General features: G+C 34.2%; 1 protein-coding gene across 3 annotated transcripts in view; it reads right to left on the bottom strand.

Moving 5' to 3' along the window:
• The window catches only part of LOC150104901 (uncharacterized), a 196,207-nt gene that overhangs the window by 49,689 nt on the left and 125,104 nt on the right, over window positions 1-21,414 (bottom strand). For 2 of the 3 annotated variants that reach the window (XM_090395415.1, XM_090395414.1), the window contains 3 exons: window positions 11,222-11,308; window positions 9,032-9,061; window positions 5,715-5,842 (listed from right to left, as the gene is read on the bottom strand). In XM_090395415.1, the coding sequence (XP_090251541.1) occupies window positions 5,715-5,842; window positions 9,032-9,061; window positions 11,222-11,308 (245 nt within the window). Of the gene's footprint in view, window positions 1-5,714; window positions 5,843-9,031; window positions 9,062-11,221; window positions 11,309-15,950; window positions 16,112-21,414 lie in introns of those variants that run through there. The other variant, XM_090395416.1, reaches the window with a different exon arrangement.

Here is a 21,414-nt window from a genome sequence, read left to right as displayed (position 1 = left end):
ACAGTCAACTTATGACCTAATTAATACCTGCTTTCTCTCTCTCTCTCTGTTTTTTCCCTCAACGTAGATGCCGCCTTAATCAGGACTTTAGTCTTTGCGTTGTACATTACAATGATTCAAACTAGTCCCATTGTTATACTGGATTGTTGTTGTCTCGAGTACTATGACCAACTGTTTTTGTGCTCTGAAGATGCTGGATAGAACCAATGAAATATCAGCAATAAGTTAATAAATACTCTTTTTTTTTTTTTTTTTTTTTTTTAATCAGTCTGTGTTCTCATGTATACCGTTAAAATTAATCAACATGTTCTTCTCTAAGTTTCTCTTCCACAACATTTCTTGCCCTCTTTTCAAGTATGCTTGGATATATCTTACTGGGAACACTTAGTAAAGAAATTCCTCTGTAATTCTTTTATTCAGCCACCTGTTTTTATAGCTGTGAACTATGTGAATTCAGCTCCAATCATATGGAATTTTACCTTCTGACCAGGCACTGTGAATTATGTAACCACTGCAAATCTCTTATATCTCCATATTTGAGTATTTCTGGTCAAATATCTACTCCAGCTGCCTTTCTTCATTTCAGGCTTTTGATAGTTTTTTTTTTTTCCCTACCTCAAATATTGATAAGTACTCCTCTTTGCATTTGTCTTGAATATTTTCTATTACTGCTTGTTTTCTTTAACAATTTTTCAAAGCAATTACCTGACATTAGAATATCGTTATCTTCAATTTTTTGTTACCTTTATTTCTTCGATTCCTTTTATAGTACTCATTCCTCCATTTCTAAGCATTTTTCAATAGCCTCCAGAACATTTTGCTACCTTCTTGATATTTATCTTCTATATTCTTACCCAAGTCTTCCATGACTTTGGTTTAGCTAATTTTACACATGGCTTTCTTACATTTTCTCTTTATTCTTAGAAGAAAGCATACTGCAATCTGCTGATTTATTTACAAGGAATTTTCAACGTGCACTCTTCTTTTCCAGGACTGCTTTCCATGGTATTCTTTTTTTTTTTTTTTTATCTTTACAGACAACTTTGACAGATGCTTCCCTGGATGAATCAATCAATGTTTTATTCAATTGCCACTGACACTTCAAGGTTTGATTCTGGTTTTCAAATTGTTTCATTTTTTCCTGAATAATGTTTATCTATAAAAGCTATTCAACTTTAATTCTTTTTAAAACTTTCTTATATATTGTTCTTTTCAATGTAATATTCATTTTTATCCTACTTAAAACTAAATGATGATCACTTCCAATTTCACATCCTCTGTATAGTCATATTCTAAACTGTAAATTGTTTCTTGTATCCTCTCTCCACATGAACTTGTGCACATCTTTATGTTGGAACATGGTGCTAGTAATGACTAGTCTGTATCCTGAGCAGAAATCCAGCAGGTACTTACCATTATTATTAGCTGTGCTCTTTTCTGCAAATTTTCCCAAATTGTTTCTATATGCCTGGTGTAATTCATTTCCTACTCTGCTATTTAAGCTGATTACAGTCCACCGCACATCTATTTTAGGTGGCCATGTCGCAATTAGTTAGCACATGATATGAGTGAGTGCTCTCTAAAGATAAATTGACTGTTTATCCTATCTCACTATCTCATATTCCTATGACAAAATCAGTGATAATCAAGAAAACGAGCATTTGCAATGACCAGCCTTCTCCAATAGATGTAATAAGTAAGGTAAACAAACAAAAAAACTATTTATGACATAAAACACAAAATGGAATCAGCTCTGCATAAATAAAACTGACACTTCCGATTTTTAATCGTCAGCTAAAAATTCTCACTCATCACAGGCAAGTGCATTTTGCAAGCCTTCATTACACACATGAATTAAAAATCACATTTGTTTCATAATACCTGTATAATAGACAGTAAACAGGTAGTCATTACTGACAATATGAAAGTCCTGGTTGTGGATCATCAGGGTCTACTGGATCATTTTCTGCCATCTATGTATCAGTTGAAGGCTCAGTTCTTGAAATTTCTTTTTTAAATTCAGAAAGGAGAGTTATTTACATTTCTTTATGCCTTCTATGATTCAAAAGATGGTAACAAGACAGCACTGCATTGACTTCTCTTCTAATAGAACAGCTTCAATTTGCTACAAATCATTGATTTTTATAGACCATGAAACAGGCTTCTTTTTCTTGCTGTTCCTCAGTTAAATGTGCAGTCAACTCTTCCAGTTCAATATTTGTAAGAGATTGAAAATGGCTCCAAATAACTTAGCCACATCATCAGGCTCAATGTAGTCAAGCCCTATCTCCTTAATAATTGGTAATCTCTCAAACTGGCAGGTTTAGGTCTAGAAAGGTCTAGAAAGACAAGTAAGTTTCTAATATTAACAGAAATAGCTTCATAGACAGTACATGATAACTGGTTTTATAAGATGCTTCAGTCTTAGGGACAAGTTTCATCATTTGATGAAACATCACCTTGCTTAGTGGCCTGAAGTGGCTGTTGTCATGTCAAAACTCTATAGCAATATATCTAATTTGTCTTTCCCATCTCTTTTTACATCAAGCAGAATGGATGACACCCTTCATGATCATGTTTCACACACACTGAAATCGATTATGGAGCCTATGTATAAATTTATATACCTCATCCACACAATGGTGCAAAAGTGGGTCTGCAATATACCAGTGAATGAACTGGATAGTAACACATCAGGAAGTTTCATAATCAGCTAGTGAATAATCTCAATGCTATTTACTCTGCCATATCATACCTAGAGGGAGGGAGTGTAGTGGTATGCAGAGAGCACTGTCAAGGCCATTGCATGGAGAGGAGACCAAGTATACTATGTGCAGAAGGACTTCATGGCTTCATTCATGCCTTTCACACAAACAAAGGATATACATCGCTACTGACACACATCTGAATCACAACTGCTTCATCAAAGAGCTCAACTGGCAGCCTCAACAAGTACCATCCACCTCAACTATCCAAAATACATTTTACATATTTTTTTTTGTCAAAAGGAAAACATGTGCAAATCCTAGAATCTCCTCCTTATGACCTGGTTTGGCTCATAATTTCCATGCCACACTTTCTTGTATTCATTTGCTGTCATTACTACTTGTCAAATTCTAATGAACACTCTGAATGCTCACTGTTTATCTTGGAAGGTTGATTTTCTGCAGCCTAATTGCCCAACCAGTAAGGAAGTTTTTCTTGAGACCTCAATGTCCAAAACAAACTGGCTTCCTTTCTCTAACTTTAATGTTCAAGCTGGGGAGGAGATGATATCAAAAGTATCTCTTGTAATAAATTAACACAATTTGTCCATTTACCGTTATAATCCTCATCATTTTCCAACATCCTCAACACTTTTTTTAACCAGCTCTTTCCAAATATACTGTACTTCTTGGCAACTCTGAATATATAGCCTTGTTCATAACTTTTTCTACAGAATATTCTTAACCTACACATTCTTAGTCTCCTCCACAATTTCCACTCCTCCTTCTTTCCATGATCTGATTACTGGCTCTGATTAACTGATATAATCCTTGCTGAACTGAAGGCTTTCACACTGAACCCCCTCCTGACCACTATCTAAGGATTTATTCTCCAGCAAGTGAGCCAATGCAGTTCAAGAAGTTTAACACAAATTTAGCTTACAAAAAAACTTCCTACACACTCAGCTTGTATAGCAATTCACAATAGCTGCAATAAAAATAAAAATAAAATATTTTAAAAAATAAAAATCATTAATCAATCCAAATCAGATTTTAAAGAAGCTGAATCAGAAAACTTGTCTCCTACTCAAATGCGATCAAGACTTCTGCCCTCACACCTGCCTGATAAAGCTAATCTCCTCTGATATAAAGAACAGTTCTTTTGTTAAAAAAGCATAAGATGAATCTTTAATAATTTGCGTACCAACAATCCTTCAGGTCTGGTATCACCCTCCTCAAATGTAGTCAAAACCTGGGCTATAGAATTACCATCCATTTATTGTCTGTAGAAGCCATCATGCTCATCTGGCAGCATGTAAGTAAGCTTATATTCAGTTCATTTCAAAAAAAAAAGACAACCATCAGCCATCAAACTATCAGAGGAGATTAGCCTTATCAAGCAGGTGTGAGGGCAGAAGGCTTGATCGCATTTGAGTAGGAGACAAGTTTCCTGATTCAGCTTCTTTAAAATCAGATTTAGATTGATTGATTTTAATTTTTATTTTTTAAAATATTTTATTTTTATTTTTATTGCAGCTATTGTGAATTACTATACAAGCTGAGTGTGTGGGAAGTTGTTTTTTTTTTTTTGTAAGCTAAATTTGTGTTGAACTTTTTGAACTGCACTGGCTCACTTGCTGGAGAATGAATCCTTAGATAGTGGTCAAATCCTCCCTTCCCTCCATTCTTTCAAAAACAATGAATACCATCAACATCCAAAATCTTCACCACATGGAAGCCTGCCAATTAATTAGTGGTTACCAGTATGGATTTCATCACTCTTACTACACAGCAGATCTGTGTGATAATTTTACCCATCTTTGGACACAAGCCCTGGAAAGGTTTGAAACACTGTTTCCAGAGCATGTGAATATATCAAAACTGGCCTTCTGACCTTTGCAACTGAACTGCCAGTTTCCTCTTTAGATCTACCAGTGTCCAAGGGCTCTATACATTTTTTACACTCTCCTCCTATACATAAATGACCTTCACTTGCTAACTTTCAATCCTATCTATAATTTTTCTGATAGTATTGCATGTTATTCCACTTCTTCATCTGACAAATCTTTTAGTGCAAAAATTATCCTAACTAGAATAACAAGGTGTCTTAAACACTTTAACCACTGGCATTCTTCAGTGGAAGAGGACAACAAAGTGGATTCAATGCTACCCACTGATAAATACTAAAATCTACAGTCAAGATCAGATGTCTTTGACTTTCATTCTTTGCTGGCACAAACACATCATACCCACAGCCTCTTCAACCTCCTAAAAACTAGGTGTCCATTTCAAAAACCCCAACACACTAATTCTCACTTGCACAACTAATGCTAGGTAAATCTCTAAAGTCCAAATCAAAAGCGTTTGATGCTATCCAGAAAATGCCATTCTCATTAACATTCTGCTGGATTGGTCACCATCTTTTCTTCTAAGCCTGTAAAAAAAAGTGTAAACAGCTTTTAGTCAACATCTCCCAACACACACACTATAGCTTCAAACTTACCAAACCCACTCCTCATTCTCCTGAAAAATATCTTTCATTCCATTTATCTCTGGAACTATGAAAGGAAGACTATTTCTGTTCCAGAAATATAGTTTTCTACCTTCTCAAAAAAGCAGACCAACAGGTATGTGCCTTCATTGCAATGTTGCGCCATATGTTTCTAGGCCTCTGATGTGTGTGTGTGGGGGGGGGGGTGAATTATTTAAAAAAAAAAATCCTGATTTTGTATTACACCAGTTACCTTTTCATTGTACAACCATGAATTCCTAATCTAGTCTTGTATTACATGGTTATATTACTACTGTGTTATAAGAAGATAACAATAAATAAATATCTTTGCAAATATTGTCATCAGAACTTTTTAATCAAACCCAATCAACAAGCGATAATTCAAAGTTACTACTTTTTTGACAGGCAATGAAAAATTGCTATCAGGAATTATAGAGCCAAACAGACTTAATAATAACAATTTTTCTAATATAAAGAAATCATAACTTCAAACTTACTTATATCTTCGTGGTCTAGATCTAGAATCAGAAACATATCTTCTTGCATTATAACGATCTCTTTCAAGTTCAGGACAATCTCTGGCCCAATGACCAGTACGGCGACACCTATAGCATTCAGCATTAACCTACAATACATTGAGAAAGGTGACAACAAAATTAGCTGTTTAACACTGTCATGAACCTCTGATAGTTGCCTTTGACTATTTCACATGATTAGATGACTGAGAAGTAAAAAAGTTTTGTTTGTTTTAATAAATACAAGGGTGGTCTGAAACGTTCTCGGCCTCAACCATAGATGGCAACACTATCGGCATGATTTTTTTTTCCCTAAGTTGGTTACATCTGCTATAAGCATCAATGTTAAACTGCAAGTCATTCTATCAAGTAGTTTGTTTTATACAGCTATCTGAAGCAAAAGTGTTGTCTGTATCCCTTGAAAAGCACAAGATGGGTGGCGTGCTTGTCCACAGCAGATCAAAAACGCACTCACATGAAAATCTCTGAACAGTGCTTGGGGTGTTTTAACAAGAATGAAACTGATTTTGTGCAGCGATTTATTACTATGGATGAGACTTGGATTCACCATTACACACCAGAATTCGAACAGCAGTCAAAACAGTGGTCAGAAGCCGGTTGTTCAGCGCCAAAGAAGACAAAGTCGGTTCCATCAGCTGGAAAGGTCATGGCATCGGTGTTTTGGAATGCTAAAGGCATTTTGTTTATTAATTATCTTGAAAAGGGTAAAGCAATAACTGGAGAATATTATTCCGATCTTTTAACCAAACTAGACAAAAAAATTTGTGAGAAAAAGACCAAGTTTACAGAAGAAAAAAATCATCTTTAATCAGAACAATGCACCCAGGGCCTGCTGGTGGCATTTGCGAATTGTGCAATATACATAGGCGCCGTAGAAAAAAAGGCACCTAAAAGATTTCAAAAAATATGAGATAAGAGTTTAAATGAACAACGAATGGTACATATAATTATGAATGTACGTCGTCATCCGTTCAGGTCCCCTCAGATCTTCCAGGAAACGAACAAATAAATTCTGAAATTATATATCCTGGCCCTGATTATATCACTGTAATTTTTGATTAAAATTTATCAAGAAAAATATCTAAAATAGTTCTTTATTTTTTGATGTATCATAAATCAACTTATGATTAATTGTTGAGTTCCGTGTAAAAAAATGTGTATAAGCAGGACTAATCCGTAGGTAACATTATACTGTAAAGCAGTTTTCATTTGCTGTTTGTTTTATTCACACTTTATTTAAAAAAAACTTTTTTGGAAAGGTGCCGAACATTAATCGCACACACAAGAAAAAGACTAGGTGCTGATTGCACCTGCCCACAAAGATGTTTTGGCAATGGGAAAATTAAGGGATCTGCACTATGAATTGTTGGAACATCCACCCTATTCACCTTATTTGGCTCCCTCTGACTTCTATCTCTTCCCAAAACTAAAACTCTTCCTCGCTGGTCAGTATTTTTCTTCGAATCAAGGTGATTGCAGCTGTAGAGGAGTATTTTGCAGATCTTGCTGAGAACCACTACAGGGATGGGATAATGGCATTGGAATAAATGTATTAGTCTTAAGGGAGATTATGTTGAAAAATAAAAATAATTTTGTATTTATAAATTATTTTCATTGTTAGGCTGAGAACTTTTCAGACCACCCTCGGAGATTACAGAATTTTAAACTTTCTTAATGTTAATCTATCTGAAATGTTTATTTCTGTTATAAAAATTAAAATTTATTTATAAATTCATTAATTCAAGTTTACTGTGCATATTTATAGAGAACGGAACAGAAGTTCATACATTCCTTAAATATTACACATTGGATGACACATTTTATGATTTTAGAACTTAAGTGAAGAATAAAACCAAGTTATTAATAATAATGAAGAGCCAAAGGATCCAATTCAGCGACATGAACTTATTTAAGTTAAGGGATATTATATCCCATATTGTTTCTTAGTCAAATAAGAAACTCAAAGAGTGATTTCATGCCGAATATAGAAACTATATAAAGTTCGGCGATTCCAAGTGTAAGCAAATACCTGGATAGTGCCGCACCTGACCCTTGAAGGTAGTGTGCAAGCTCAGGCAACTCATGTAAAGGGTGGAGCAAGCTCCGATCACTATTCTTGATATTTACCTACAATGTGAACTTAACTCCTAGGAGTTGTATTTTGTTCAACATTATGAGAGAAGGACACTACTCAGACCGGTTTCAACCTTTTTTGAGGTCTCATCAGTGAGTAGGTAGACCTAGTTAATTAGCCAAATAAGAAACCCAAAGAGTTTCATGCCGAATATAGAAACTATATAAAGTTTGGCGATTCCAAGCGTAAGCAAATACCTGGATAGTGCCGCACCTGACCCTTGAAGGTAGTGCAAGCTGAGGCAACTCATGTAAAGGGTGGAGCAAGCTCCGATCACTATTCTTGATATTTACCCATAATGTGAACTTAACTCCTAAGAGCTGTATTTTGTTCAACATTATGAGAGAAAGTCACTACCCAGACCAGTTTCGACCTTTTTTGAGGTCGTTGCCTCAGCTTGCACTACCTTCAAGGGTCAGGTGCTGCACTATCCAGGTATTTGCTTACGCTCGGAATCACTGAAATTTATATAGTTTCTATATTCGGCATGAAACTCTTTGAGTTTCTTATTTGGCTTAACTTAAATAAGTTCATGTCGCCGAATTGAAGCCTTTGGCTCTTCATTATTATTAATAATTTAATAGGACACCTCTTGGCAATTCTCATTGAAGGGATGCAAGTTCTGTTCGCTACAAATCTGGTGTTAACTAGGTCTACCTACTCACTGATGAGACCTCAAAAAAAGTCGAAACCAGTCTGGGTAGCGACCTTCTCTCATAATGTTGAACAAAATACAGCTCCTAGGAGTTAAGTTCACATTATGGGTAAATATCAAGAATAGTGATCGGAGCTTGCTCTACCCTTTACATGAGTTGCCTCAGCTTGCACTACCTTCAAGGGTCAGGTGCGGCACTATCCAGGTATTTGCTTATGCTTGGAATCGCCAAACTTTATATAGTTTCTATATTCGGCATGAAACTCTTTGAGTTTCTTATTCGGCTAAGAAACAATATGGGATATAATATCCCTTAACTTAAATAAAAAACCAAGTTATGGTTATTACAACAGTTGTTAAAAACTTACAATGTTCAGAGTAAATAAGAGGAACTCGTGCTTAGGTTTTCATGCTAACAGTGATAATTAATTCATAAGAAAGAAAACTGTTCTATTGTTATTCATAAATTTAGTTTAATTCTGGACTTACCTGCTGCTTGAAGTTCTTCATTGATGAGCTCTAAAAAAAAAAGTTACTTATTACTTTTGCACTCACATAAAATCCACTGCCACTTTTGTCTAATTAAAAACTATGTTATATACATATGAAACAGTTATGCTGTTTCTGAGATTTTGTTGCGACACACGTTATTATTAAAATACTCTGGATTATAGATAGTTGTCGGAAGTTTTTCCACTTATTTATACTATAAATTAAAGATACCAAGAAATTATATACCTGGTTTAATCCTTTATCCAAATGTAAGCAAACAAAGTTTGCTTACATTTGGATAAAGGATTAAAAGAATATTGATGAGACCTCAATAAGGGTTGAAACTGGTCTGGATGGTGACCCTTCCTATAATGCATAGCATTATACATGTCTGCAAGGATGCATGTCTGCAGTTACTTGTATGACTGCACATTACTTGCTTTAGTATCCCATAATGCAAAGCACACATCCTTACGGACATGTATAATGCTTTGCATTATGGGATGGGTCATTACCCAGGCCTTTATTGAGGTCTCATCAGTGGGAGCCAGGCGCAGAAGTGATACCAAGGTTGAAGTAATACAGACACCTTTTGACTACTCGTATATGAAAATATGACTTCCGCATTACTTCAACGTTGGTATCACTTCTGGGTCTGGCTCCCACTGATGAGACCTCAATAAAGGTCGAAACAAGTCTGGGTAGCGACCCTTCCCATAATGCACAGCATTATACATGTCCATAAGGATATGTGCTTTGCATTATGGGAGACTAAGGTAAGTGATGTGAAGTCATTAGCCTCTATATGTAAGTAGCCCAGTCGTGAAGTTACTTCATGTGCAAACTTTGTTTGCTTATACTTGAATAAACGATTAAGTCAAGAATATAATTTCTTGGCAACGTGAATATTACATGCAACAAAATTGGAGTGCTGACAAGTAATAAACTAATTTGGAGGAAAATTCTTGATAGGAGATCATTCATGTAGTGCTGTCATAGTGGCCTGAACAACCCTTGAGGATGCATATCAGGAAATTGATGATATCTAGGAAATAGTTCTTGCTGTAAGACTATGATTTCTTCTCTGAGAATACTGGCAAATAGATTTATGGTATCTAAGCATGCTAGTCATCATAATCTCCATTTCTAGCAAGCTCATTCAGAGACTTTTAAAAAAGCAGGCCCTGGTTGTATAACTACCATTTAAAACCAAAAACATGGCTCCACTTGTAAGATCTAAAAATAATTTATGAGTTACCTAGGACATATCCATGTATAAACTTTACAATAGAATTGGAAATCAAAAGGTCCCTGCCATTTTCAGATATCCTCATGGAGGTCTCAAAGCAAAATGGGCCTACTTACATATCAGATGATAATTTCATGATTCGTCTTGTCACCAACACACACACAATGGAGTCTGCAAAACCCTACAGGACAGCTATATAGCATCACTAGTAGCATAGAGAAGAGAAACCCCCTGAATTAAATTCTAGGTCTTGCTTTATTTCAAAATGGATATAAACAAAGAAGTATAGAGAACATCTGACAGCCACTTTAAAGAAACCAATAGTCAGACAAACCATGGCAACAGAGAAGCAGTAACTCTTCTTTATATCAAGCATGTAAAAAAACAGATATACAAAAGACAATAAGTACTAAAAACAACCTTCATCCTCAATGCAAGATCAAGATTTTTATGCCCTCTGACCCCCACTTCTATCCAGTAATCGAAGATAAAATGACTAAAGAGCAAGTTTCAGGCATTAAAAAGAATTGTAAGTTAAATCTAAAGTAGGAGTAAAAATTCATGTGAGAGCTATGAAATAATCACTGCACAGGATTGAAATTCTTTGCTTGATATCTTTGGTGCATCAATATTGTGCAAATTTATTCTTGGCATATACATTTGTATTTGACAGGACTTCTTCACTATAGTACATGTTCACTGTTCCAATCTAACTCACTTACTACTACCCCCCCCCCTTTTTTTTTCTTTTTTTTTTAACAATTTCTTGTTAAATGAGGCTGTTGACAACATTAAGGAAACATGAGCAATATGTATGTAATAAAAAAAAGACATCTGAACAATGGATATATTTAAATTAAATCAATAGTTGTATTTATCACATTGATAATAAGCATCTAAATATCTGAACAAAAAAACAAGCACTTTGAAGTACTTACAGCTGGTCTATATGAGGGTCCTCTTGCCCATTCGACAACAATACTATGTCCACGAATTTCTCGTCCATTCTCATATCTTATGGCATCCTATCAGATTATTGAAAAAATCTAATTAGAAAAATTATTCCACAAACCTCAATCATCATAATATTTCCTTAGTTTTTCAATAGATATTAAAGTCAGTATTTCCCTAATCAAATGTCAAGATATCCCCCTACTGTTTGTATATGAATCAGATTATTAGAGAACATCTGTGAAAATAAGAACTAAAGTTGTAAAATCCTGTCCATTGAAGAATAGATATGACTGAAGAATAAATGTTAATAATGTGAAGAAAATGACAACTAAGCAAAATTAAAAAATGAGAAATCATCTATTATTAATTACACCATGTTGGAAAAAGACCAGGAAAAAGGAAGTAAATTATGATAATATCCAGAAAACTTACATTATAAACATTTATCTTCCTCTAATTTAAACTCTAATTTCAAGAAAAGACAAACCTTTTGCTATTAAGCTACAGTAACAAACCAAGAATTTCAATGAACAATATACAGACTGCACTTCAAAAGCATGGGATCTCTTGCTTTAAAGACAACTGAACTGTATTTTATCTTGATAAATTTATTTACAGAGAATGAACCCAAAAATTCCTGAATTACTGTACTCCTATGATACTAGATGGTGACTTTCTCTTATCCCCTTCCTCCCCAAATCAGATCATAATTAATACTTTTTCTGATGACTCAAATTTCATGTTCATTTCTGTGGTTCATTATTTTTTTAAAATATCAATAATAGGATTGTGTTTATTGCTAAAATTAATATAAAAATTATGTATTTCATGATGAAAAATCAATCTATAGGCATCAATCAGACTGACTTGCCTACTGGCATTCAATATTTTTAATACATAATACAATATAAAAAACTTCATTTTATAAAAATAACTCTTCAACAACACTGGAGCATTGAAATTTGCTTTAGACAAAGGCAAGTTTAACTTAAGTGTATACACTGATTACAAAAATGGCATCTATATTATTGTGCCATACACACTTAAAAATACTTTTGTTCAGCAGAAGTCAGCAGGTACAATAAACCAGAAGTTTACACTTGAATCAATTTAAGGTCAACACTCTCCAGGGCACATAGGTGCACAAGGATTATGTCATCACATCATGTGCTGTATCATCATTGTTCAATGGGATATCCATTGAATGCTAAGACTGTACTACCACGAATGGGGAAAAGGGAGAGGAAGGCTAATTGGGCACGACTTCTGGGTTTGCACCTAAGTGATTTAGCAGTTTTTAACATTTTTTTTTATGTTTATGAAATACATTTGGGCATGAATGCTTTATTTGTTGTTCTTTGCTAAGGGCAAAATGCATGATTTTGATCATCATCTGAAGTTACAGTTAATGTCAGATGTATGAACAGTGAAGATTTATTGTAGCAAAGTCACATTAAAACCTACTAAACAAGCATTTACTGGACTCCTATATATGTTGTAATAAGCATGTGTCTGTATTTGAGAAGAGATGGTTAGAGGGAAAAAAAAAAAAAAAAAAAAAAGATGCATATTCATCAATGCCATTTGCTATCCCAATAGTATGGAGAGAGCTGAGACATCATGCTAGTTACTGTAGCTTTTGTTTAACAAGCATCGCTGACTTTTCTGCAAAGTCGAAAATATGTAATAAAATACCCACATTTGCCACAGAACTTTATCACAGTATGTCACCAGTTCATAAACTGCTTGCCAAGGGTAATTTCATGTTCTTTGTGAACCACAATGATATTTCTAGTTGCCAGCTATGCAGAAGCACCTTATTTTGTAGTCCAAAGAAGAAATCTAAGCATCTAAATTGCAATGTTAGAACCTCCTCGAAAAGGGCAAACCTCACTTCAAAAGCATCAGCAAAATTTAGAACCCCCTCCCCGAATGATGACCTGTTTACTAGCACTGTTAATAGGTGTGAATGCAAATACTAGGGAAAACACATACTTGCCAAGATATGAATCAAAGCTTAGTTGGGTCTTCCACACACACACACACACACACACACACACACACACACAGAGGAATCATATGCCCATCTATTCCAGGTGCATATATATCCATATAAAGGACTATGAGAATGCAGCTTTGGTTCTTAAATATGTTAACTACAATGAATAACAGTGGAACATTTTCAGTAATCTCAAAGAAGTGACAGTATTTTTAATAGGCACACATCTGTTTCAAGAAATGTTTTTTTTTTTTTTTCATGTGATCTGGATGATGGAGCTCCACAATCATTATAGTACCACTGGAAAACCTCCACGAAGTTAGCCTAATGGCTTTGTGCTTAGCAACCCTATGCCTGGGGAAGGAGTGTCCTAGGTTAGATCTCTGTCGATGGCATGAGGAGCTTAAGGACTCTTCCTCAGCCATAGCCAAGTTAGCCAGTCTTGGGCGTGGACAGCAGGGTTTTCCCACCAGTTTATCTAGGGTTTTTCATCCCGCAAGCAGGCAAACCAGCCCCGTGAACACACACGGATTACAGTCAGTAATACTGATCCAGCCATAGGGCTGATTTGTCAGCTATGCTAGTCCCGAGCCCAGATAAAATTTGGGGGATTAAGATGGTGCCGTATCTTCCCGTAAAAGGGACTCAGACGTTGTATCATCATACGAAACTAACTAACCACTGAAAAAAGTGTTCCACATTTTCTCATGAAGCCTGAGGAATGGATGTGAAATTTAGTTTGAAAAAAATTCATGAAGGCTTAAGACACCCCATAAATAAATAAATGCAAAAATTAAAGCTTTTCATTATTATTATTAGCCAACATATCTGTACACTCACAAAGAACAGTTGTTCTAGCAATATCTTAAACGATGCTGAAAAAGCAAAAAACTTTCAAAGCTTACTGGGAATACTTTTGGGCATGTTAAAAGTAAATATTACAGATTTCGTAGATGTTACAGTCTGCATCTAATTAAGATCCTCTTTCTGCATTCATATTTGGATTTCTCTCCTCCAAGTATAGCTATTGTCAGCAAATGAATGAATAACAAACAATGCTGGATATTTCTCATATGGTATAAGTGCTCAGACAAATTGGAAATCCAGTATATTTGCTGATTCTTAATCAAAGAAATCAATGATGCCAGCTAGAGGCAGATTTCAAGGAAAATTTTTTTTAAGCTATAAGTAAATTTGCATATACAGTATACCAAAGGTTTATAAGAAATTCAGTTAGAATGTTAACACAATTTTAATTTCTGAAAAGCTAGAGGAAGGATGATGAGCTAGCTAATTTGCCTACTTATTATTATTACGTGACACCTCCAGGCAGTCCAAAGACTCATCGAGGGAGAGCGTGCCAACAGCATCGAACGATCGAATTCCTTCCAACTACTAACCACGCTCAAACTTGCTTAACTTTTTTCGTGAGCCATTAGCAGCAGAGGCTCTACTAATTGACCAATCTTTGATGGCTTTACTTTCACTCTGAACAAACAAAAATTTCATTTGTTGCTCATTTTAATTTAGGGGGAAAAAAAAAAAGTCACATTGCAGTGAAAAAAATATTATGTAAAACAGTCAAATGATGTGGTATGATTGCTGCATCCTGTGCATAAATATTCAAGTATATATATAATCACTCAAATACTATACTAAAATAGCTGATTGCCAGACTTTTCAAGTCCTCTTGGATAATCATGGATGTCAATTTATATTTTGAAGGACTGAGTTATGGTTCAAATTTGCTGTGAAAACAATAAAAATGAAAAGCAAAAATTAAAATCACTATTATGCTCATTTACAATGCAATGTATACAACTGCTTGAAACATCTGCTAGTAGATGTTTCAAACCATGGCTACTTTGATCATTCCCCTAAGTATGTAACTAAAAAACTATTCTCTCAATTCAGCATCATATATATATATATATATATTCTCCTCCACCATTTTTGTTGTGCTTGTTACAACTTTACTATCAGAAATGTAGCTAATGCTTTAATGCCTAACTACTTTCACAAAGTAGTAACAGGACCAACTGTCATGGGTCCTAACAGCAATGCAACATACCAAAATCTGGATTTGTATTATGAAACAGGCACATATAGGTGATTTTTTTAACTTTTAAATTATAAAAATTTAATTTTAAAATTTGGTCATGTGGAATAGTTTACCATATTATCAACAACTTTTTTTTTTTTTTAATTCATCTGAAATATACTTCTGATACCTATGGAAATTGATCTGAGGAATAAGGGGAATTGGCAGTAAAATTAAGATTTTAAAACTGCAACTGAAAATTTTCAATATTTGCTGCTTGCTTAAAGCACATCCAATTAATACTACATTAATGAAAAAATGTGGTTTCTTTGGTTAGCTGTATCATCATTTACAGGGAAAGAAATCAATGATCATGTTCAAGTCCTATTTATGATGGGAGTAACTTTATTAGTAGTTTCTCATTTCCCAACACAACAGAATAAAGTGAGCATTTAAGAATGAACACAGCTAAAGACAAAATAAGCAAGTGTGTGTGCAGCTGGCAGTGCAGGCCAACAGGCTGAAAAATTTTACCAAAAATTACAAGTCTACTAAACAAGTTAAAACAACTTAAAGAGCATAACATTAATGCTAAATACAGTAAACTGGTATTTTAAATAAATATTTTTGACATATTCCTATTAAAAGAAAAATACATGTTTAGAACACTTACTTGAGTTACTTGAATGAGTGAAATATCCATGGAAACTGGGAATTGTCAATCTTTTGTCTCCTAACTGGGATATGTTGTTTGTCCACTATTAGTTGTGGAATAACTGCATGGTCTGTATATCTTGGAACACCACAAATGCTCCCAAATGGCAGTAATGGAAATAAGCATAGGAGAGAGAGTTGATTTTATACTGATCACAACAGCATTTTCTTTTGACTTCTCTTATTTGCTAGCATTTCTTGAAAGTCATGTAAAACAATGTCCAGCCTATCTTCTTAATTGTTTTTATATGATAAGCACATACCACTTTTTGTACTGTTCTGAATGCAAAATATTTTAATATTAATTTTCTCTGGAAATATTCAAACTATGTCTGAAATGAACAAAATTCTTCCTCTGTTTCTTTCTTTCCTTTTTTTTTTCCCCCATTTTTTTTTCAATCAATATAGCATCCTCTTTTTTTGAAGCATCTTGGAAACTATAATGTTTGCATTTGGTACAGTCTTGCCTAAACAATCGCTTTTATAACCATAACAGCTGATCATTATTAAAAATTTGTGAGCGAAAACTTCAATATATAGCAAGTGATAAGAGCCATCCACGTATACTCTTTGCATCTTGAATATACAAAAATAGAAAGATTTTTTCTAGTCATCATAATCAGAAAAATACTATATAGAGTATGAAGTGGTAAGGGATTTACTATTCCTGAACTGTTTATACAATGCTTCATTAAGAAAACAAAATGTGATCAGCATGTATTGAATGCCAAGCAAAAACTACATCAGTTTCTATGATTGCCAAAACTTTATATCAGATGTGTCAACTAAGTTGGACACTTTGAATTGAAGCTGAGAGGTTTTTCTTTTCTAACCTCCTGGGCTATATAATATCAAAACAATGTATCTATGACAATGATGGAAGAAACTTTCCAAATCAGTTTATTTGCAAGTTTTTTAAAAGCAATATAGAGTTTAATTGGTGGAACATGGGAAAAATAACTAGTTATACCAGCATACAAACTACTACATAAATATAAGGGTGAAATACAATTCGTCTGAAAAGTTCTCAGCCTCAACCATAGATCGGCAAGATTTTTTTTTCTAAGTTGGTACATCTGTCATAAGCATCCATGTGAAGTTGCAAGTCATTCTTTCAAGTAGTTTGTTTTATACAGCTGTCTGAAGCAAAATTGTTGTCTGTATCCCTTGAAATGGATAAAATTGAGTATCATGTGGGTATAAAACTCTTTGTAAAAGAAGGCTTAACGCCAAAAGAAATTCATTCGAAGTTCATAATAGTTTATGGGCACTCTTCTCCTTTATGGGCTGCTGAGCTTAAACATGGCCGTACCAGCCTTGAAGATGATCCACGTGAAGGACGTCCAAAAAGTGTAACACCACCAGAAATCATTGATCAAATGCATGATATGGTATTGGATAACCAGCAAGTTAAAGTGCATAAAATTCCTGAGACTATAGGCATTTCAAAAGAACATGTAGGATATATTTTGCATGGAGAATTGCAAATGTAAAAACTTCACGCAAGATGGGTGCCACACTTGCTCACAGCAGATCAAAAACACATTCACATGAAAATCTCTGAATAGTGCTTGGAGCATTTTAAACAAGAATAAAACTGATTCTGGGTCGAACTTATTACTATGGATGAGACTCGGATTCATCATTACAGACCAGAATCCAAACAGCAGTCAAAACAGTGAACAGAAGCCGGTTGTTCAGTGCAAAAGAAGACAAAGTCGGTTCCATCAGCAGGAAAGGTCATGGCATCGGTGTTTTAGGATGCTAAAGGCATTTTGTTTATTAATTATCTTGAAAAGGGTAAAACAATAACTGGGAAATATTATTCTGATCTTTTAACCAGACTAGACAAAAAAATTTGTGAGAAAAGACTCGGTTTGCAGAAGAAAAAAATCATCTTTCATCAGGACAATGCACCTGTCCACAAAGGTGTTTTGCCAATGCTGCACTATGAATTGTTGGAACATCCACCCTATTCTACAGATTTGGCTCCATCTGACTTCTGTCACTTCCTAAACGTCGTCCTCGCTGGTCAGCATTTTTCTTCGAATCAAGAGATGATTGCACTGTAGAGGGGTATTGTGCAGATCTTACTGAGAACCACTACAGGGATGGGATAATGGTGCTGGAATAAATGTATTAGTCTTAAGGGTGAGGGTGATTATGTTGTAAAATAAAAATAATTTTGAAATTATAAATTCGTTTTTTCATTGTTAGGCCGAGAACTTTTCAGACCACCATCGTATATGCATACATGGATCTGTCAGTTCAGTGAGAAGAGATATTTTTGATTAAGATATTTTTGACAATTCTGCACTTGGGTTGAAATCTGCTTTCACTTCAGGTATTAAAATACAAAAATCAGACAGCACATCAGGTGCTAGTCTTTGATAGGTTTTCACATGCAGCATCAATGAGTAGTGGTGAAATCTAAACTACTAGAAATCTAAAACAAAAAATTAAACCCTAGTCTCTTAGAAATGTTTAGAAAAGAGGTGTCAAAATGAAATTCAAAATGACTACAACAAATTAAAGATCACACTGCAAGTTCAAGTTTCAACTATGTATAGAATGAGTGTAGCTCTGTTTCATATGTAAGAAATATGTTGAGTGCTACAAAAAAGTCCTGTATACTGAAAGCAAGAGCAAGTATCAAAATTCAGAAACCATGTACATACAATAAACTATTCAAATTTAATATAAGCACAATGATGGTATAAGATAACATGAGGATTTCCTTTCATACACTCAGGTATTGGAACTGAGCAGAAACCATTAGCCATGGTAAAAGTGTGAAGTTTTACAGTGGCCACAATGCATAATTAAGAAGGCATACTCATCAAATGGTTAAATTCTGGATGACCAGGTAGAGCTCTCATAGTACCAATCTATAAAAAGGGAAATAGAAATAAATATGAGAATTACATACATGAAAATTGCATAAGATTTATGCAAGTATACTTGAGAAAAGGCTAAGAAAGTTTGAGAAATTGAAGCTTTGAGAAGAACAAGCTAGGTTTGGGCTTAAAAAGAGGTTGTCAGAATCAAAATTTCACTTTAAGAAAAACAGTTGCGAAATCATGGGAATATAACTATCTATATTTAAGTTTAGTAGATCTGTTCAAAATATTAGTTATATGGTGTAAATAGGACATCATATCAAGCAATACATAGTCAATAAATGAGTTTTGTAAGCAGTAAGAAATGAAAGAGGTACAGGAAGATGGTTTGATCCTAAATCTGGTGTGAGACAAAGGCACATTATCTCCACTGTTATTCATCATCTATATGAATCAAGATTATGAAACATGACATGAAAATTTTATATGTTAATCTCCGCACTCTTTACTTCATGCAGATGATGTTATACGTCTAAATAAATCCAGTACAAGTCTGTAGGATTCCCTGACTAAACTGAATAACTGCTGTAATAAATTTGGTATAAAAATCAGCAAATAAAAAAACAAAGACTGCGAAAATAGGCAGAAACAATGCAAGAATCAACTGCATCCCCAGTGGAGAATCTAGTACAAGTAAAACATTTCAGTTATTTAGGCACAATTTTTAGTGAAGATGGCAATTAAACATGAAAATATACAGCAGAATTATCAAAGCCGGTGTGATGGGAAGTCAACTGAATAAATTATGGTATAAGATAGAAATTAGTCAAAACACTAAGCTAGCCAGATACAAGAAAGTGTTCAAATCGATTGTAACTTATGGATCTGAGAGCTGGGTTAGAAATAAAATACTTCATCAAAGACTGGGGAACTCTCATACTCATATTCCAACTTCTGAGAAAGATTAGGAGAATGAATAGATGGCAATGGCAGTATCATATTAAAAATTAGGATATTAGAAAGGAACTTGACTCTGTTTTCATTCATGAATGTTAACAGAGCTAATCTCAGGTGACATGGTCACTTAAACAGAATGGGAGAGGGAAGGCCAGTAAAACAAGTGCTCTATGAGGATGGTAGGTGAAGACTCAGAGGAAAATCAAGATCTAGGTGGATTGATGCAGTAAGAAGTGACTTAGAAGACAGAAAGATAAGATCTGATAATATCGGAGTCTTGACAGTTAAGATAGTAGATTCACTTTGAGGAAAATTATTGATAGAAAGTTAGTAATGATGTAATTTTTTCATGTAATATTATCCTAATATCATTAACACCCCTGAGGGATATCAGGAATTAAATGATGTAATGATAAATAAGGAAATGTGCAAGAATCATGTCTCCAACACTTTATTATAATATAAATACCAGTTATAAAAAAAATTCACAAAATTAAAACAAAGTTTAGCTTACACAGAGCATCCATATAGAATGGCCAGCTGATAGGAAATAGTGTATCATTCAAATGGAGTTTATGCACTGCAGTTATGGAAAATTCAAAACTGCATAGTCAAAACAGAATAAAAAATATTCACTGTTGCTATGGCTGAAGAAATGTTCCTATACTTATATAAATCTTTATGGCACAGGGGATAAATATAAGTTATTTTTTAAACATGCATGCAAGCATTCGTCATTCATCAGTATGATCTCATACACAAGATCACCCCAAGATCTTCAACATTTCAAAGGACTGATTTTGTTGCATTTCAAAACTCACAGAAACATATACAATATATTGCAAAAGTTATACAGATATCCTTTGATCCACCTTTGCTTGGGATTATAGATGTCACTCTCCTGGACAGATATTCCACAGAATGTTGTTTAACAGACATTTTTTCACTAAACTGGTAGTTAGCTCTTGTAATATATGTTGTCTTACTCTCAGCATGTTTCAAAGAGCATGGGATCAACTAAGAGCAAAGACTGACTGCCTACCTAGTGATTTCTGAGAATTAGGACTAAAGAGATGTCAGCTCCCTTTATGGGAAAGACAACAGAAAATGTATTATTTAATTTCACACATTCTTTGTCATATGCCAACATTTGAAGACTGCCTTCTGATACTTTTTTTTAAATAAATCCTCACTGTAAATATGTATATATGTATTATTTTCAAAAATATCCTCATTTCACTTGTTCTCCTTTTCCATAATGTTGATTTCTTCAATAATGTTTCCATGGTTTTCTATATCAGCTTTTATTCTTAATCTCAAGTCTCAATCCCCCACAAGATTGTATTATATAATTATGACTGTTCCACATCTTCCTATATCCATCCATCATTTCAATATTTATCATGAAATTCTTCAATTTCATATATATGCATTTCCAACATGACTTTACCTTCTACCTTGATTCATCTTTTATTATTTGGTTCTCTTTCAAAAATCACTTGCTCAATATATTATTACATCTTGTATTTTCAACAAGCTGAACAAAATACCATAAAGTTAATCAAACATAACTAGTTTATAAAAATATAAATCATAAATAAAGGTTGCATAACTAAGAACATAAAT

Source organism: Typopeltis vanoorti, chromosome 7 (genome assembly GCF_054136105.1).
Source record: "Typopeltis vanoorti isolate ZY-2024b chromosome 7, IOZ_Tvanoo_1.0, whole genome shotgun sequence".
NCBI classification, from domain to species: domain Eukaryota; kingdom Metazoa; phylum Arthropoda; class Arachnida; order Uropygi; family Thelyphonidae; genus Typopeltis; species Typopeltis vanoorti.
This window is presented reverse-complemented; position numbering and strand designations above follow the sequence as displayed.